The sequence below is a fragment of the Struthio camelus genome, chromosome 3 (genome assembly GCF_040807025.1).
Source record: "Struthio camelus isolate bStrCam1 chromosome 3, bStrCam1.hap1, whole genome shotgun sequence".
In the NCBI taxonomy this organism is placed as follows: domain Eukaryota; kingdom Metazoa; phylum Chordata; class Aves; order Struthioniformes; family Struthionidae; genus Struthio; species Struthio camelus.
In genome coordinates, this window is record NC_090944.1 from 69257262 (window position 1) to 69277922 (window position 20661).

The 20661-nt window shown below is 41.8% G+C and overlaps 2 protein-coding genes across 6 annotated transcripts in view; one reads left to right on the forward strand and one right to left on the reverse strand.

Moving 5' to 3' along the window:
• The first annotated feature begins 575 nt into the window (after positions 1–575).
• RNF146 (ring finger protein 146) lies at positions 576–11101 on the forward strand. Of its 3 annotated transcripts, none has more exons than XM_068938221.1 (3): positions 576–743; positions 6271–6425; positions 10033–11101. In XM_068938221.1, exon 3 carries the CDS (start codon positions 10034–10036, stop codon positions 11090–11092), a length of 1059 nt encoding a protein of 352 aa, XP_068794322.1. In that variant the 5' UTR covers positions 576–743; positions 6271–6425; position 10033; the 3' UTR covers positions 11093–11101. The 3 variants fall into 3 exon arrangements, with proteins under 3 accessions (XP_068794322.1, XP_068794323.1, XP_009681159.1); XM_009682864.2 differs by lacking the exon at positions 576–743 and adding an exon at positions 1167–1368; XM_068938222.1 differs by lacking the exon at positions 6271–6425 and having other exon boundaries at positions 641–743.
• A 5660-nt stretch (positions 11102–16761) lies between these two features.
• The window catches only part of ECHDC1 (ethylmalonyl-CoA decarboxylase 1), a 44854-nt gene continuing 40954 nt past the window's right edge, over positions 16762–20661 (reverse strand). For all 3 annotated transcript variants that reach the window (XM_068938224.1, XM_009682866.2, XM_068938225.1), the window contains one exon: positions 16762–17240. In XM_068938224.1, coding sequence (XP_068794325.1) covers positions 16835–17240 — 406 coding nt within the window. In that variant the 3' untranslated portion in view covers positions 16762–16834. The remainder of the gene's footprint in view (positions 17241–20661) is intronic.

Sequence of the window (20661 nt, forward strand, 5' to 3'; positions counted from 1 at the left end):
GCAGGCCAGCCCCTCGCACTTAGGCCCGGGCCAGGCCACAGAGGAGCACCCACCCGCGTCTAGCAGGTCCCGTGCTACCTGCCGCAGACCCTCGCCGCAGAGCAGCCGGCCCACGGCCCAGGGCGCTGCCTGCGGCGCAAATCCTGGGCCACTCGAGGCTGTGACTCGGCCACGCTGCCCGACCCCTGGTATTTCTGGGCAAACGAGCCGCACGGGCCGAGCTCACGGCCCGGGGAAGGCCAGCCGGCCCCTGCCCCGTCGGCTCCTTGGCCTCCCCGGCGAGCACAGCGCCCGCTCAGAGGGGCCTTCGGGTCCCACAACCCTGCACCAGCCCCTCCGCTCCCGCGTCTCCCCCGCTGCCGCGCCCCAGCCGCGACCCTCGGGCCTGCCGAGCGCACCGGGCCCGCACCTGCCCCGCCGGGCCCACCGGGCGCGGCCCCTGCCCAGGCCGGGGGCGGCGCGGCCGCCGCTGCCATGGCACCGCCGCGGGGGCGGGGCGGCGCCACGGCGTGGCGTCACGGGAGCGCGCCGCGCGTCCCCCCCCCCCCGCCTCACCGGGGCGCGCGGCGCGGCCCCTCCCCCCGCGGCGTCACAGTGGCGCGTTCGGCGCTTCCCTCTCTCCCCCCCCCCCCCGCGCGTGACGTCGGCGCGTCCCGCTCGCCCGGCGGCGGGGGCCGGAGGAGGCGGCAGGTGACGGCGGCGGCGCCTGGGAGCGGGCTGAGCGGCGCGAGCCGGCCCGGCGGGTGAGTCCGTGGCGGCGCCGCCGCGTTCCGACGCCAACGGCCGCGAGCGCGGAGGGAGGGGGAGCAACGGTCGCTCCGCCAGCCCCCCTCGCCCCGCGGCCGACCGCCCGGGGCGGGGGGCGGCGCTGCTCCCTCCTCCGCCGGCGGCTCTCCCCGCTCCGGCGAGGGAAAGGGCGGGCGGGGGGCGGACGTCGCGGCCTGCCCGCTTCCGTCGGCGGGCGGGCGCCGCCGCTGGACAAAAGGCCCGAGAGCGCGGCGGCGGCGCGGGGCCGGGGAGGGGGGGACCCGGCGGCGCTGAGGAGCCGGCCCCGCCCGCGGGGGAGGGGCGGCGGGCACGCCCGGGCCCGGGCCTGTGTTATTGTTTGGGCGAGAGCAGGAGCAGCGTCCGCCGCCTGCCCCCGCCCGCCGCCGGCGCGTCACGTGAGGGGTGTTTTGGGCCGCGGTGGCGCAGGGTGTCCAGAGCGGCCTCGTCCGCCCTGCCCGAGCCGGGCCTTGCGGCGGCGGCGGCGGCCGGCCGGGACACCGCGCGGATCCGCCTCCGCGCGGCAGACGGCGGCGCGCTGCGAGGAGCCGGGAGGTGGCCCCGCTGGGCGCCGCCGGGCTCGCCCCACCTGCTGCCCGTGCTGTAAGTCCCCGCCGTGTCCCCTAAGCCGCCGCTTCGCCGGGCTCTGGCGGCGAGCGGGGGGCCTCGTCCGGCGGACGCTTTTTGGCCTTAACTTTGCCCTCAGGGAGATGACAGTCTTAAATCTGTGTAAAATGAAGTGCTTGATGTGTGCAGCATCAGGGCCTCAATTCCCGGGTTTCATTTTGTTCAGTAACAAAATAGGTCAGGAACGCGCGCTCTAACTTTACGTGTTGCAGAATCCCTCGACCAGAAGAGCCATGTGTGGTGTTTTAAATAAATCTGTGGCATGTGTTCTCACTCTTCTTGCAAAATGTCTTTGCTCTAGCCGGGTTACTTTCATTACCGTAATGAGCTTTGTGAAACTAGAATAGAAATCATATGAATATTCTTAGGAGTACAGTAGGAAGCACATAAAAAGAGGTATGCAGTGGTTTTTAATGGAAGTGCTTTTGTTTCTTTGTGCTTGATGGTCTGGGCTCTCGTATTTGATTGCATCCTTTTAGAGTGTTTAAATGGGACATGAAAATAGGTCCAGCTCTTGCTGCAATACATATTGCCACCACTGAAGAATTATTACAAAATATTTTGTAAATAAGAGTTTTCATACAAACAGAGTAGCAGTGCGCATCAGAATGGTCGAAAACGTGGAATTTCACAATTAAAATAAAACCCGATAAAAGTTTGTGCGTGTGTGTCTCAGGATAACCCTTGTGTTATATGGACTAGAAATACTGTAGGATTTGTTATTGGTATTTGTAGTATGCAAGTATACATAGAAGAATTACAAGCAGGAGTAGGGAGTAGAGCTTTAAACTGTCTTGATCGTCAGATTTGTAATACTAAAAATACAGTCCTTCTGCATTGTTAGCTGCTCCCTGTGTTCTCAGTGGACTAACTAATTGTGTTTTTAGAGACACTTTCAGGACTAGTTTTATCAAAAACGAACTGTTGTAATAGTATTGAGTATGTAGTGAAGTCTGAATTTTGATTCAGTTGTTTCGAGTAATCTTAAATACTGAACTTTTGCAGAAACTTGCTTTATTGTCTTGTATGGTTAATATTGTGGTTCCTTTCCAGCTGAATTAAAGCACCAGTTTAAATTGCTGTAATGCAGAATTTGTGCTAAGTGAAAGAAAAAGTTGTGTTCTTTTTGTTTCCCTAAAAATATTCTGCATCAATTTAGATGTAATTGAATTGTCATTTACTTAGAGAGATGGAACTGCAGTATTTTTAAAGACTATTAAACAATGAACTCCTGTAATTGGTGGGGAAAACGTCTTTTTATTAGAATTGATTTCTGCCCCCCCCCCGCATGTTAATTGAGTCTAAAGCTGTTCTTGTACTTGCCTTCTGTTCCTGAAGCATCGATCAATTGAGACAAACCTATTTCTGCTTGGTTTTCATACAGGAATTTTGATACAATATCATTTTATTTCTGAGTGGAATCTATTAGATATATTGAAATATAATATATGATCAAAATTCAGAATCAGTGTTCCCGTTGCAGCATAGCAGGAGGAATTCATTTGGAATAAATACATGGCAATTTCATACCAAAACAGTTGACTGTTCTGCACTTTGATTTTTTTTTTTTTGTGATTCAGTTCCAAATGCGTATATAAGGTTTTTAATTAGCAGATCACAGGCTCCTTAAAATCTCATCTCATCAGTAATTCCTGAAGATTTTCTTTGACTAAGTTTCCGCAGATACAAAAAAGTGACTGGCCATGAATAGGAAACAGTGAGGTGGTTTATCTGTTGTGCTATCAAATGCCCAGTGACAGATAAAAAAAAAAAAAAATCTGATAGGCTCAGGAGCTTGAGCTGATAGTATATCGACAGTAACAGATTTTCAGATAGGAGGATGATTTCCCTTTTAGAAAACAACCATGTTTTTTCTTTCCTTCCACAGTATTTGTGTGGCTTGTGGTGACTTGTAAGGAGGAGGGCAGTATTCTGTGATATTCTTCCCCTGCTGTGCCCCCTGCCCCCTTGACATGTGAGTTAGGGAGCTTGCTGAAAATTTGAAGTGGTTATTTGCAGCAGCTTCTTTACTTTTCTGAAATAATGGTGCCGCTATTGAGTTTTCAAACTATGGGGAAAAGCGATGAATTTGTGATAACTACTGCAGAATCATCTGTACGATGTTGCTGATTTTATGAAGTCGTCTATCATTTGCTATAGGATTTAAATAACTGTCTTTGGCAAGCAAGAAGCTAGTTTTGTTTCACTTTACCAATATGTGCATTTTGGGTTTTTTAGAGGAGAAGGGGCTAGCTTATTTAAATAGAGCTAAGCTTTTATTTACAGAGAAAGTTTCTTGCTCTTTTTTAGGTCTGTAGATAACATTACATTTTCATTTAGAAGTTTGCTTCTTAAATATGAAAGTTTCCGGTTTTTATTGTTGTTTTTTCCTGTCACTCTAGTTTCCAAAGTAATAGAAAAGAGAAAAAAATGTCTTGGGTCTGCTTGTTTACTGAAAATCTGATGGGTGACTGAACTGGCAAGCAGTGGTTTCATGCCATCTTGGCCTAGTAAAAGCATGACTTTTTCCTATCACCTCAAAATGATTTGAGGTCTGTCTTAAGGAAGTTCACCACTTCCAAAATCTTAAATTTGTGAGGAAGGAAGAAGCTGACGTGACTTCTCCTGGTCAGCATCCTGAGCGACTTTCAGGGGTGCATAGAGACTAGCTAAAACACTTAAGCGTGAGTTTGGGAGCAGTTGTTGCCCAGTCAGTAGCACCAAGTTTAATTTCTTGGATGTTGCTCCTGACCAGTGGGGTTCTCCCTAGTCTGTTGTGTGTTGAATGAAGGCTTTCAACAGCAGGACATGAGAGAACTTACGGATTTAGTGATTGTGCATGAGGAAGGGGTTCTTGCAGACCGCTTCAGATAGCGTAACTTCTCATACTACGTGCTTTTCTAAAGCAGACAGAAAACTAATTACTGGGTATAGAACACAGCTCTTACCCACTGAACTTTAAAGGAGTCAGAGTTCAGGATGGGGTGTGTGTATAACGGCAAGTGTCTTTTATCCTCTTTAGTAAACTTCTCAAGACTGGCTCATTAAATAAATAACAATTTAATGAAATGTGGAGGTTACCTGAAGTCAGTTTGTGAACTAGTTCTTTTTAAGAGTTATACAGCAATTAGAAAGTTGCCTTACTGTAGTCATATAATTATACCCTAATTGGATTCCTCTGGGTATAATTACATGCCTTGAATATGTGCGCACATTTTTATTTCCTAAGAAATATGCCAAAGTTGACCCAGCTTCTTTCTCACGTTAACATTTGCTTGTGTGATGTGCTACCCCTAACAGTGGATTGTACGAGGTAGTCGATAAAAGGCTTCTAGTAATACCTACAGAAGTAAAAGAAGGCCAGCATCTAAGATGAAGGACTAAACACCACACCCACACCATCAAGCTTGTTGCAGCTGTCTCTTTGATCGTAGCAAATGCCCTAACCAGTCTGAGTGGATTAGTAGAGCCAAAATCTTAATGTGATTGCAGCTCTTAATTTTAGATTGATGTGTGAAGAAAGGGGAGGTCACTTGAATGATGAGAGGAGAATCTTAACCCTTTTAAAAAGGTGTTGGGGCAAATGGGTAGGCATGTTAATGTTGCATTTTTTTCCTTAGGAACTCCTTCCAAAAATAGCGACACTGAATGCTACGTGGAAGTGAGCTATATAAAAATATTTTGAGTAATGTATCTCTCACTGAAGTCATCTGAAAAATTTTCGTCTGCTGCTATCGGTGATAAATGTTCAATCATTTCATGAACTAATATAGCATGAAATACTATCATCCTAAATGCTTCATGTTCTCCAAGAGAGTTATCGCTCCTTGACTTTGCTCTGCTCTGTACGTAAGTCTGGACTGTGCACTGTGTTTGTGGTAAAATGGTGCAAGTTGAGCAAATTGAAGACTTAATGTATGACATTTCCAGGTCTGCTTCAAAGTATTTGTATATATAACATATTTTGTAGCAATTGGAATTTGTAGTTCAAATTCCCTAAGAATCATCTTGAAAGCTACAGCTCAGAAAAGAGGAAAATACAGACTTATCAGTCTTTTTACAGAGGATTCCTGAATGTTTTCTGTAACTAAGAGTGGCTTTTTAGGACTTTCCGCTTAGAGTGTGAGAACGCAGCACTGAAATCTCAGTGGTTCCCCCTCTTCTCCCTGAGTTTACAGATTGCTACTTCTCCCCTGTAGAGTCAGCAATTGCCTAAATAACTCTTACTAGATTCCAGAGATTATTTTGTATTTTTGAAATGAATTAGCTCTGATTCTGGTTGGTAAGTGACATACTGCAAAATGTACTGTGACTGACATTAACTGGTAGTCTGAAGAGGAGTGTATATTACCACAGAGGAGGCTGAATTGCATCTTTGCCCTCTTTTTCAGAGGTCCCCCCCCCGTTACAGACAAGATAAAAAGCTAAATTGGAATGATGTGATATGAATATTTTTATATACCAGTCCAGGAAGCTATGGTGACTTGCTAAACTCTCTGAATTTAAGAAGTCATTTAGCAGAGGTTAAACTAGCATAAACATAACATGCTCCTAACTTGTTTCTCCTTTGTTTATATAGTTATTTTATGAAAATGAGGCATTAACTTACTATAACTAATTGCCTTTTATAATACTTTAGAAAAGGATAATCAGCTTAGGTCAGATATCAAAATAATGGGCATCAAAATGAGGGCCAGAGTTGGTCATTGCTAAAAATAAAGTCTGATGGTAATGTTTTTATACATTGAAAATAGCCTGCATCAGGTAGATGAAATGATATTAATTTTTCTTCTGTTACAGGAACGTGGTATTGTGTTTTGCTCACTCATACCTCTGTTCAACATTGTTGTAATAGTGATATTATTTGCTTTCCATCAGTTTGCAGGGAAGCTGAAACACTGTAGTGTTCCTTTGAGCAGGACAAATAAGGAATGAGCCAGCTGTGGGAAACAGGACCTGCCATCCTAGCTGGATACATCTGAAGAGAGGACACTAGTCTTGTGGCATGCATCAGTAGAAATTTTTCAGAAAAAGTAAGCTGCTGTTTTGTTAATTGACTTACGTGTGTCAGGTCCTTTAAGGATTGCATAGATGCAATTCAGAATTTGACCCGGAGTTTGAAGAATTACGTTTGGGAGTGATTTTATGAGAATTTACTTTTCTTTCTGATAGAGTCTTAGAAGGCCCGGTGACTTTGCATATAGTTTTCATATATCATCTCTTTGAGGCATACTTTGTGTGTTGATGAAGGCACTCTAGGCTGTGCATCCTAAGCATACAAAATTAAGTGTATGTTTTAATGTTAATTAATTCCAGCAAAAATAGAGGAAAACCAAAAGGTGAGATCTAGTGAAAGTGTGGACTAGTTCTTTTTCAGTTGGCTTTGGGCTGTATTTGTGTTAAATTGCAGTGTGCAGATGCTCATTGTTCCCTTATTTATACCTGAATTGATGATGCAAATACTTCACATGCTGTTATTGTTAAAATTTGTACTCAAGACTGATTAATTTTAGCTATGCTTTTCAATAATATATTTTTTCCTGTTGTCAAGAGTAATTAAAAGAACCCAGCACTCTAAAAACTAGAACTTTAGCATTTGATAACAACTGTTCTAATATGAAGCCTTTTTTGATTCAAGCTTGTTATAAACCATTGCTGTTAATTTTCAGGAAAAAATATTGTGGTTGTAATGAAAGTGCTTCTACAGCCCTAATTTAGCAATCATAATAGTAGTCCTACGTGTTTTTCCTCCTTTCTAAAGGTTACATGTTAAATATGCACGGACACACATGCAAGCTTACAAACAAACTCTTAGAACTTGATTTAAAACTTAAAAAAGTAAACAGAAAAGAATTAATGAGCATCTTCCTTCAAATCAACTAAACATTTTGTTTTTAAATCTTCAAGCGCCTAGTTGCCCTGTATTCTGGGCACACGCAACTGCAGTTGTTCTTATCTTTAGCAGTTTTATATTGCTGAGTAGTGCTTGGTTAGCGATAAGGGTTTAGTCCTCCAGCTGCATTCATTGTACATACAGTGTTTTTCTCTAAGTCATGAAGAGTTGCTTAGGAATTGCAAGTAGGACTTCTAGTCCTCCTTTCTTCTTATATGCTGCGTTATTGACTTGACCTAATAAGCAATCAAAGAACCCCCACATTAATGGTTGACCTGTTAAGCACAGTTTAAAAGTTAGCACTTTTTGTGCTTTCAGTGAACAGTTGAGAACTTTCATTCTGCTTTTAGTTTACTAATAAGCTAGCTTGTGGAACCAGAATTTGACTTGTCAAAATGAGTTGCGTTTTTAGTCCCAGCAGTGTCTGAAATCTTAGTAATGAGAGACTACTTGTAAGACGTTGTTTATCTAGAGGTTGTTTCAGTCTTTTCTTTGACTCTGAAAAGAGTAGCCTTATAAAGTGTGTTCAGGGAGAAGAAGCCTTTTGTAAATCTGTAGCATGGAAATAAAAATCTCTATGGCTGTGCCTTTTTGCACAGTGGTATGTCATTATGGGGACACTTGAAAATTCAGATCCTTTTTCCTCAGCCATGCTTGGCACAAGTTAATCAATACATAGATTTTTCTTTCAGCTCTTGTTGTGAGATACAGATTGAGTTGTATTCTTGGTTATTCTTAAATCTTAATAGCTTTTCTTCCCTCTTTTTTTTCTAATAAGCTTTTGATCATTTAAAAAAAAATCCCTAGTTTTAATGTAAAATTCTGTTCTAAAATATAACTTCAAAAGTGTGAGGCTCCCAGAAAGCAACTTGTTCAGAACAGTGTTAGCACGGGTCTCACAGATGCATATGTACTATACAGTAGAAAGATAGTTACCAGGTAGTAATCGTGTGTCTGCCTCTGGCATGCTGATTTAAAAACTAACGTACAGATTTGTTTTTAATCTCAGAGAAAGAAATTCAGATAAGAAACTGAAATATAGGTAGACACAATTATGTGCTACTTCAGGAAAATAATATTTCCACTGTAGAGCTTTTTAGACGGATTTGATAACAAATTAGATTAAAGAGATGGGTATTGGTCTTCTGAGAGGAAATTATAGTGATAGAACAGAACAGCAAATAGACATACTTCTAAGTAAATAGCACTTAAATGCATTGTCGCAAAGATAAATATAGATATTGAAACATAATCTCTCTTTTTTTGAATCCTAGGATGTAGTCATAAGATATCTAAAGCAGGGAAGGCTTTTGCAGTAACACTAGGAATTTTTTTCCTGAGGTAACAAATTTAACTAGAACTGTAGTGCAGCACTGGAATAGGTTGTCCAGGGAAGTTGTGGAAATTCCTTCCTTAGAGGCTTCAAGAAAATCCATGGCTGAACTGATCTCGTATTAGTTGTAGTGCCATGTAGAGAAGGAGACTGAACTAGAAGACCTGCAGAGGTCCCTTTCAGCCCACACTTCTGTGATAAGTCCATCTTCCTAAATGTTCCTTGGAGATTTACAATAATAAATATGAAAAAAGACACCTTTTTAGCCCCAGCCCCCAGAGCCCTTCTTTTTCTCGTTTGATATCTGCTGTTTGTTTTGGATTGCTAATAAATACAAACAGAAAAGGAAAATTCTCATTGAATATACTGTGGATGGCTAAAATGATGCCATGGCTAAAATGTAATTGAACAGGCATTTCCATGTTCAGAATCTTGCAACCACTGAAATGCTACAAACTGCCAAAACAGCAATGTTCTGCTTTTTTCGTTCTGCTCTTCTTACAATCAGTTACAAAAATCGCCTTTAATGTCAGAAATAAGACATGGCCAGAAAAGGCAGAGGAAATGCCTTTACAAACCAATCAAACAGCAGTTGTGTTTAAGTATTTCAGCTTCTGTCTTATAGTGCTCCTTCTGCTGGACTGGAATAATTCCTTCTGAGGTGCCCTCAGTTATATTAGGGAATTCACCTGGTGCTTAGGAAAAAGAAATCTAGGTTATCTGTCTTTTGAAAAAGCCACCTCCCTTTCCAAATCCAATTCATTCTGCAGTGCTGGGGTTGTTTTTAGCCCAGTTTGAGGGATAGTACACTGTGCTGTATGGGGAGGAAGAAACAGAGGGTAGGAATACTCAGCTTGATTCTGCTGCCAGGCACATTTTGCACTGTGGAAATCTGGTCTGAGGCACAGTTCTAGCAGTACCTTAATCAAACTGATGATCACCAGTACTGTGAAGAGAGATTTTGTTCAATGTTTGCAGCTAGCTCACCTAGCTCTTCAGCTGTAGAAAAGAGCCATAGAGGCTTTAAATTTCTTGAGGAGGCTCCAAAGTTAGCTGCCTGACTGGAGCTACTATAGTACCTTTAGGCTATGTGAAGTTCATTACTCAATCAACACTACTTTAGAAAAAGACAAAACTGCAAAATTTGTTTTCTAACTTAGCATGGCAACGTGCTAAAAATGAAACAAAGAGAGGTCTAGCAAAAGAAAGTCTCCAGATATTCAATTTGATCTCTCAATTCCAGAAACAGAATGTTAAGCTGCCGCTTTCTTTAAAAATAAACCTTCATGAATGATACCTTACCTTACCTTAAGGTAAGCATCTCATTATGTGGGTGGTGATGTCAGAGGTGAGGTAAGGTGCCAGTTTAGGTTGACACAATAACTGATTCAAATCTATTTTTGATCCTTTGTAGGATGGCTGGCTGTGGTGAAATAGATCATTCAATCAACATGCTTCCCACAAACAGGAAGACAAATGAGTCATGTGCTAACGCAACACCTTCCCTGACAGTCCCTGAATGTGCTATCTGTCTGCAAACATGTGTCCATCCAGTAAGTCTGCCTTGTAAACACGTTTTCTGCTATCTGTGTGTGAAGGGAGCTTCCTGGCTTGGGAAACGATGTGCGCTCTGCCGGCAGGAGATCCCAGAGGATTTTCTTGACAAGCCAACCTTGCTTTCACCGGAAGAACTCAAAGCAGCAAGCAGAGGCAATGGAGAATATGCTTGGTACTATGAAGGTAGAAATGGTTGGTGGCAGTATGATGAACGTACCAGCAGAGAGCTGGAAGATGCCTTTTCCAAAGGTAAAAAGAGCACGGAAATGCTAATCGCTGGGTTTTTGTATGTAGCAGATCTTGAAAATATGGTTCAGTATAGGAGAAATGAGCATGGACGCCGCAGGAAAATAAAACGGGATATAATAGATATACCAAAGAAGGGAGTAGCTGGGCTTAGGTTGGACTGTGACGCTAACACTGTCAACCTAGCAAGAGAGAGCTCTGCTGATGGTGCAGACAGTACACCGCCTCCTGGGGCTGCAGCTGGACAGCCTCTAGTATCCATTTCTGCTAGGCCCCTGCTGTCACTAGATGGTCAGCTGATGAGTCCTTCAACGCCATCACCTGATGCAAGCACTTCTCTAGAGAACTCTTTTGCCCAGTTACATATAAATGGAGACAGTATGGCTGAAAGGAGTCATAGGGGAGAAGGAGAGGAAGACCATGAATCATCATCTTCTGGTAGGGTGCCAGCCCCTGACACCTCTGTTGAGGAAACCGAATCGGATGCTAGCAGTGACAGCGAGGATGTGTCTGCTCACCTTCAGCAACGCCCATCCTCTGCCCAGCAGAGACACTTGAATGCGAACGCAACCCAGTCAGGAGCAGATAGACCAGTGGCAGGGGGAGGGGGGGTAAACACAAGTGTAAGATCTAGAAGGCCAGATGGACAGTGCACAGTAACTGAAGTTTAAATCTAGAGCCATATGATTAAAAACTCAGTCTTGTATCTGTAAATTTTCTGTCCACACTGGCATTGCACTCAAAGCTAGCAGTGTGTTTGGTGAGAGGGTGGGGTGAAGGGGAGAAACAGATTTGGCCTGTTTAACTTAAGTCTCTTTAACCTGTCTCAGCTGGGAAGACTCTTAACTGTAAGAAACTGGGTTAATGGTTCGAAAGCTGCTTAGCAATACCCAGTTTTCTTGAAAATGTCTTGTGTTTATTTTGTAGAATTTTCCCCTTGGAGATACTCGATCCCTTTTTGGCCAATGTATATCTACTGTACAACTTGAATTGTCTTCATTATCTGACTGTTGCATTAAGTGTCTTACTACTTTCTGCATGGATTGATGTATGAAAAGAACACTAAAGGAATGTGGGAGCGGACAAGATGTTGGGTGTGAGCAGGATGCTTAATTTAATGTGAGAAAAATAGATGTGAGTTTGGAGTTAAATGTGTTTCTACTAGACAAAGAGCAATCATTTACCTTCTTTCAATGGAAATGTAAAAATGCTGTTAACTTTTGTTGTAAGTTCTTACCTATACGCTCTTCATGGCATTTTCATTGGCTTTTGTCATTAGTCCTTGTAGCTTTGTTTCTGAGGTCTTTCTCGATCTGTCTTGTTTTTGTTACGGAATTTATAATTTAATAAAACTACATTTTATCAGTAACAATCTTGATTATGTCTCCACTTCAGTTGAACTTCATTGGGGGAACTTTAAACAAAGCTGTAAAATAGCTTCCTGTGTTTGCTGAAAGGGAAGATTGTTTTTGAAAGCTGTTGTGATACAGTCAGCGATGCGAGAATTTCAAAAACAACACCATAGGAGTATGCGTCTCTGCTGAAATAACATTAGTTGTGGGCTTAACGCTCACCCTCTCTCATCTTGGGAGCTGATCAACTCACTTTGCTGTTACGGTGGGCAAAAATATCGCACAGAGCCTCAGTTTCAACAGCGGAAACACACTGAATTGAAAGAGCATTAAGTAATCAAATGTGACCTTATAATGAAGAACACATGTTAAGGACTACACTGCTATTTTTTTATTCTGCAAAGCAAAACTAGTGACAGCACAGAAAGGATTTTGTGCATGTATTGCAGATGCAACTTCTGGATTGGTCCCAAATGCTGCAAAATAACTTCTGCATATTACAGAATTTGAAAAGCCAGAACTTTGAAAAGTACAGTTTACTTTTTGTCTATATTGATTTGAAAAACATAAAACAATTGTTAAACAGCATCAGTTGATTCCAGGCTTCATCTTTAAAATAAAGCATAACTGTGACTCTTAATGCATGTGTCCCGGAATAGAAGGTGGTAATAGCAGATATGTAAGTAAGTACTTCAAATCTTTCAACAAGAGATATTGTAGATTTGAACCAACCATTCTCTTCAACCATTTGAAGAGAATTAAATGGAGTAATTTTTTTTAATGGTGGACTTACTTACACTTCTAAATTTAAAGTTACAGACTTGTTCTTACTGTGATGATGACCGACCTGCCTGTTCTTGGGCAAAACTGTGCAAGTTCTTGAGTTTCTGGTTCCTTTGCCCACAGATGAGATAGAAGGAAAACTAGTGAAAATAGAGTGGAAAATAAAGTAGATGATAGAAGGGAAATTGCAGCAGAGAGTAGGATGGACTAAGGAAATGTCTGTCTTTCTCAGCTAGGAATGGGTTTTCTTCATCACAGATTTTTACTATCGCGTTCCAATTCTGTAATAAGTCAGTAACATGGATTTTGAAAAGGAAAGCGAGGAGTGGGAATGTTTTTTTTCTTTGCTGTTAGCTTTCTCATTTCTTTCTCTGTTTTGAGTTAGCATGCATTGGCTCTAATCAAAATCAGAATTTGCTGTGAAAAATATTCAGTAAGAACACTTCCTATATTTACATGCATTTCTCTTAATGTGAAAGCATGTATTGTTAAAAGCAAGATGGAAAATACAAGAACATGACTTGCCGCACAGATCTTTTCAGGACTTTCAGCCCAGACAGTCTACAGATAATTTTATCACTGATTATCCTTAGGGGTTCTTGACCTAAATAGAGAGGCAGGCCTCTTTTTAACCAAACACCCATGATGCTCCTTTGGCTCCTGCTGGCTGACTGCAGCTGTGAATTACTAAAATTAGTTAAAAGTAAGGCTGGTAAGAGCTTAATAGCTAATCATCAGAGTGGCTGATGCACTCCCCAGATCAAGCTAGGAAGAAAAAGTAACCATTAATTCCCATCTTATATTTCAACCATTACCTTCAGGAGGAGACTTCTCTCCTGTCAATTTTCACTAAGCTACAGCCACACTGCCTTATGTGCACGCTAGAGCAGAATGGAAAGGGGAAAAGATTAAACTAGTAGAAATCTGTACCACATCTCTTCAGTTTCAGAACAGATAGCCACAAGCATAGGACCCCTACCTTATGGTAAACAATCACATTACAAACCCAGTGTTCAGTAAGAATATCCAGCTTAAGTAAGTTGCCCGTTTGGTAACTAACTATGCTTCTGTCAAAGGATAGGTAACAGCAAGTATGCTAAAGTGTCCATATTGCTAAAAGTGATCTCTGGCGTGACAGTATCCAACCTTTAAACATTTGGCCCAGCAGATACAGCCCTATTAAGCATTCAGGCTGTCCCAATACACAGAAGCAAGGGAACAAGGTAGGCATTTCACCGTGTAATATTAAGCTTGGTTTGCTGAGGAGGGAGTTGCCAAACTAGTCCCTAGGACATATGAAGCCAGTCAGGAGGAGGCTGAGAATACCAATTTTGAACACAGGTTTCTGATTTCTTTTGTGCATTTTGTTATTGTTTGTCTGTTTTTAGGTCATTTATAAAGGGGGAAAAAAAAAACCCTGAGGTGAGTCTTATAGTCTTTAATAACTGTAAAGAAAATACAAATACCTATCAGCTACAGGTTATAGGTGTTTGTCGCTTTAAGATGATAAGCGACTGTTCTGTGAAATAATAAAGAATTTAGGTTTGCAACAGGAAAAAAAAGAATTCCATTTCATGTGACTCAGTCTAGAGCCTTCATCTGTTAGCACTCACAGTAAATTTAGTTGGGCTGGTTTTCATACAAAAGGCTGTACTTGCTTTTAAAACAGCAACAGAAAATCATATTATGCATATGTGAACACACCACCACATTAAGCTGCTCAAAAAATCCTTGATCAAAACAACTAAATATAATTGTCTTCAGAATATAGTATAAGCTATGTTTGGTACATCTGTGATTCCAACAGACCCAAAGATGAAATGAGTTCCTTTAAAGTTTTCTGAAAGTACCCTACTCATTCCTAACACTAGTTAAATTATTTGTGCTCCTCTTAGAACCAAATATTGGCCTTTGATACAAGAGACAATGGCATTTGCTGAAATGAGAAATAAGCTCATTTGTCTATAAACCAAAATGGAAAGAGGTCCCGAATAGATTTACATATTGCATTTCACTTACTGTCAAGCACAGGTCTAGTTCAAAAAGTGTAGGTAAAACATTCCATTTTCCTGCTACAATTTCATTCCTTTCAAATTTACATCATCTAGTGCACAGAATGTCACTAATAGGTCATTTACAACCTGACACCTGAAAAATCAAAATGATTCAAGGGTCTCAGTCAGGTTCTAGGCAATTTTCACAGCCATTTAAGAAATGCAATCAAAATATTAGTAATGGCAAATTTATTCCAAAGGCCAAACTTTGCAATTTAAAAGCACGATTTTGGGAGCTAATGACAATGTGATGTGCTTATTGCTTCTGGACGAATACAGACTGGAGCCTGCTATGAAGGTTTAACAGCACTGGCAGTCCAGAATCCCCCATGAATCTTTTAAGAACTTCATGGAAAGTGGAACAGTTTCAATACTAAACAGTCAGGTATGCTTTACTGTATTACAGTATCCTTACTTCAGAAGTCTAGTGATTGAAACCCCACTGGCTTACAGGAAAGAATCATCCAGCAGCAGAGGGAACTCAGTCAAGTTTCCCAGCAACTGAGCTATTGGATAAAAAGAGTGAGAGGACACAAAACAGATCAGTACTATCTCCCCATTTTCCCATTTCTCTCTCCTTTAAATTGAAAATAAAAATTGACCTTTATTTTGGGGAAGCAACAGGTTCAAGTGTGAAGGCAGAAAGGAAGGAGCAACAGGACAGAGCAAGTTCCTTATCCTCAGTAAAGTGCCAGCTCAAAACACATCCCTCTCTTCAGTATTCTTTCGGTTGCTTCTGGCTATACACACTCCCCATCCTGAAAGCCATATAATGAAATACTCCCAGCAGAGCACAGCATCTGCTTTGAAGCTAGAGAATCTAACAGACAAGGCAGAACCTAATTCCCTTTGTTAATCTGGCCCAAGATCGTCAAATATATGCATAGTTACCGCATTGTCTAAAACTGAGGAATCCTGCTGCACTGTAGAAGCCATAATAAGGATTTCCATTCAAGGAATCGCTAAGGAATCTTGTATCATGTACCCTTACCTACAGTTAGTTATGTCTGGTCAGAGTGAGAACGCATGTCAATGCCAAATAGCCCAGAGTTTCCTAGATAACACACCCCTGGGTTACGTGAGTCCTCGGCTGAGATCTCAAACCTGCCTGATTTAGAGACAAGTGTGTTCTAATTAACAGCACAGGAAACTCCGTCACGGGTATGTCTGCATGTTTCTGCTCTCAGAGATGTTTTGCTTTAAATCGAGCATTATCTGCCTAAGCACGGGCTCAGTGTCCGCTTCCAATTTCTAAAGGGAAAACCCTCTCCAGCTGAGTTACCTCATTAGTTGCATAGTCACTGGCATGAAGTGGAGACTGTGTTCCAAATCCTTTGGTCTTTCACAGCCGAAATATGCCCTACCAGCAAAAATATTCTGAAGTAGGACCTAACTAGACAGATCCATGCAGGAGTCTTTCAAGGAAGCTGAAGTAATCACTCTCCAGTCAAGGAAATCCATTCTTTTTGGAATTACACATGACAGCCTTCCAAGATTTCAGCAAGATCCTGAGTAAAGAAATCAGGTCAGCAACTTTGCATGCACCCAGCAGCACAGATCCAGATTACAGGAACATGCAGATGCCTATAGGGTTAGACGGCATCTGGCTCCTCAAGCAGCAAGTAGACACCTAAATGCATTTAAGGATCTGGATCCAAATCAGTGAACAACAGCTAGAAGTGCCTCAGTATATTAGAGCTGCTTCTATAAAAATCACCAATAAAATCAAAGTCCTTGGTTACTTTATCATCAATTATGCCAAGAACTGAAGATTAAAAAATGAAAAATCCTCTCATCAGTTATTTTCCCAAAGCTGCTTTAAGATACTGGCCACAGGTTTGGGGAACTCATATTTTGCAGCTTTAGATGCACCTGTTCTGCAAATAAAACTCATCTCTCAAGCAATTCATTTCCATACCACTTAGAAAAACAAAATTAACTCCAAAGAAAATAATCTTTGGCTTCATTCCAAAAGAATTATAGTTCCATTCTCAGCACAGTATTTACCTTTACATACTAATTTCACTAATTCCATTCATTGACTGATTAGAACTCTAAAGAATCTGCTGAGGATTTCTTTGTAGTTGCACACCAAATATGTCTGCCTGATGTGAAACACAGGAATGTTACTGCCAGTTTAAATGAACAAGCTCTTAAATGATTCAATTTAATGTCTGTTTCAGTGAAAGCTTTGTAATCAGTAACATTTCTTATACATTGACCATCATTTATGTTTTGGTCTCCGAACCAATGCCTGCAAATTGGCAGGCCCACCCCATAAAGTTCCAAAAACATCCTTCTCTGTCCTTAAGGCAGTTTCTAGTGGTAGTTCTTTCCCTGCTGTAGCCACCTTTTTCACAGCCTGAATCACACTGGCTGGACCTTCTGTGTACAGATTCAGCCAGGCTCGAGCTTCTTCTAATGATCCAGTTTCATCTGAAGACACCAAAGTCTTCTCTGAAAGCCCCAGGCGCAGTGCTCTTTCAGGGTCCACCTTGACAGCACCGCTCAGTAGCTGGAGAGCAGCCCCACTTCCAACAATCTGCACTAGCCTGGTAGCTCCTCCCCAGCCTGGGACTAGACCCATCTGCTTATGGACGAATCGTATTTCACTTCCAGGAGTCATCAGCCTGTCAATGGAAAACAAACATTCAGAGGTCAATTTGTGCATCAACTTCAGTGCTCAGCTCTCCAGCATTCCCTTTTCTGTTTGCTCCTTCTCTCTGTTTCAAAGGGATACTACAACTTGACAGCATGCTGATTACAGCCAGAGCCTTCTAAACAACATGCACCTGGAACAGCTTAGTTTTTACATCAGCCAGTGACTTAAGCTGCAGCTCTTGGCCCTTCTCAAAATGAGATAAGTAGCAAAAAATATGCTCAGTGCCCACACTGATATCAGTAATCAGAAGTTGGCTCTAAAAACTGTTTGAAAAGAGGATGAATTGCAAAGATGGAGGGCACATTACACTTGTTCATAGGGTCAACACTATCTTGCTAATTCATGCCTAAAACAACAGGGTTTTGGCTAAAAAAGCCAAGCAAACTAAAGCACAACATTGGTATTCTGAGAGGATGGATCATGGGCTTAGTAGTGATCTGCACTGGAGAAGATCTGTCAGCATCCATCTGCTTGATTACAGCCTAGTTTCATTTTTGTTTGTTCCCTGTTTTAGAGAGTCTGAGTTTGATTTTCTAACTATTCACTACAGTAAGGGAAGTAAAGATGGATGTTCTATTATTTATGCCTTACAGTGTATAATAGAATTGCTTTCTATTTATGCCTTACAGTGTGCAATAGAATTGCTCCTCTCCAGAAGGTAGAATCACATACTTATTTTCAAATATGTCACATCTTTGCTTCATTTCTACAGTCTGTCACCTCCCTTATTTTAGAGCTCACCCTTAGGTTGATTAAACTATCTCCCTGGAGGAGCTCTGCAGCAGTGGATTGCGTTCTCTCTGCATAGTGTTCACAGTGACACATATTAGCTTAGCAGAAAAAGCCTCTAGAATTAAAAATATATTGAAAAGATGTACAGAAGAAGATAAGTACTTGTTCTTTCTTAAGAGGTTCTTCTGCAGCATGGTGGCTTGCTGCAACTTCTAAGACGAGAAATGTAAATTATACTTGCGAAGTAGGAATTAACTTCCACCCAAGCGCTAATTAGCTTTCTGAAGGTAAATCATGTAATACTAAAAATCTATACACAAGCCTGTTCCCTAACAATGCAGTTTTCCATAATGAAAATACTGATGTGAACATGTTTGAAAGGAGAAACAGAAAGAAAACCTTTCAAAATGCAACTACTCCTAGGCACTCACAGTTCCCATATCTGCTTAATATCAGTTTGTTTGGGTGTTTTTTCTTAAGCAGAGCACTACCAGCATTCATGACATATTACAAAGCACCAATGCTGAAGAGCTTACACTTTATCCCAGACCCAACACGATATACAAAGGCAACAGCTGACATGCCAGATTACACGAAAGCTATTTTGTAGAGATCAGTGGAGGAAGGTTGTGCGACAAAAGGAAGATTAATAGAGTACTGCAGGGGAGGGAAGACTTTTAACTAACATTAGCAAGTGCTCCCCAAACCCAGTAACTCCCAGGAAATTCAGGTCTGTCCTCTTCAAAAGGAATACTTTGCAAGTATTCCAAAATTCCTTTGTTGGCTTAGCTTTGCAATTTGCTGCACCTTACAGGAAAAAAGGATAGGCTCATGATCCAAATCTGCGTTTATTTGAAGAAATTCCTGTGATACAACTCCCCTCCCACTCCTACAGAATCACCCATTTACACAATCATATGGTTCTTTAAAATTCCTTGGATTCTGCTGAAAGTCAGTTACGGCTCTAATCCCCCCCCAAACTGATGTCGTTCACTCTGGATTTATCTCAGCTATTACATAGCACCCAGTGTGCCACTGGGAAAGCAATAATGAAAACATGATTAAGGGTTTAATTCTAGCTGTGCTGAGGAATATGAAACATTAAAAAAAGTGTTAATGTGCAGCAAACTACAGCTTTCTTGATGCTAGACAATTTGTAGGTAGTCTCAACACAGCCACAATAGGTCAGTAACACTTGTGCTTTTTGAATCTGAGATTGTCCCAGGCATTTAGATTCAGGCCTTAAGGACAGACAGAGAACATCCTGCAGGCAGTGTACAGACTCATCTAGGAAGCTCTGTCAATGCACTCTGAAGTTCACACGCAGAGTCAGATTTTACATTAGAAGCACAGCCAAACCAGAGTCAACAAGAAAAAGGTTGAAAGACTTTAGTATGTGGGAAAGGAGATGGTATCCTGCTCAACTTTCACCTCCTCCTGAAAAAACTGGACCAAAAATCATTACAAGAAAATAAATAGTGGACAGCTGAATCCATGGAGACACAGCAAGGCTGCAATTTTCAGAATCTTATCAGGATTCCCCTCTCCCGATAATGCACCTTTGAGTCAGCTCCTCAGAAACCAGTAAGATAGTAGTCACCAGAAGTGTAAAGGTAGTCTTTGACTGTCTTCAGGCTCAAGAAGCATCTCTCTGTTTTTTTTTCCAGACTTTTCAATTATCAATCCTGTCCTGAAGTTATGCCATTTCTTACAGAAGCCACCTACCAAACTGTTCCATTAGTTACAGCACTCAGTCCCTATGCCCAAGCAAGCAGTGGAGAACTGAGCTCAGACTTTGCAGGTCCCAAGGGGCGTACACCACTGCTAAGCTAGCCTGGGACCAGTCACTCAGAACATCACCAGCTACAGCCTTGTACAGTCATGCAGAACATCACCAGGTGCAGCCTTGTATAAATATTTCCCTTCCTATTTTATGAAAGGAATTGAGTCTACCTTCTGAGACATGGCAGATCTAATCTGAATTTACGTAAGAAAAGTACATCAAGCATTACTAAACGCAAAGAAGCAGGCTTCAAGAAGCTGAAAAGACATAAGCACCATTCTATTCTTAAGCTGTTTATTTGTACCTTATGCAGCTAGTAGTGGCCTTGCCAGAGACAGAAGACTAGATGAATACTAAATAAACTTCCGATTTGATTCAGTATGCCTGTTCCTGTCTTCCAAGTCAAGAGAATTAAAATCTAGGTCTCCTATATCCTAGGGGAAGGTCGTACCACTAGGCTCCTAGTCACCCGAAAAATTATTTATCAAACATGACTCAAGAGCTAACGATCTGAAGACCTTACAGGGAACCACCCTTGAGAAACGTGAAGTCTACCTGAATGCTCACATCTTAAATTGGAAATAAGGTACATGTAAGCACAGAAATGCAGCAGTAACCTTTCAGAACACTGTAATTCCATGTTACAAACACTACAACACTCCCAGGAGGAAAGCACAGCCACTATGGGCTGCATCCAATTTTGGGTTAGTCATCTAAAGCAAACGTTCCTGCTGTACTTTTTAAAGTATTCTCAGATTCACTGAATGTTAAAAGCCCTCTACCTTTGATCAGAAGATTCCTTCAAATACCCTGTGACATGTTATCATGCCTACAAACTACTGACTGTCACATCACAATGCACGTGACAAGAAAA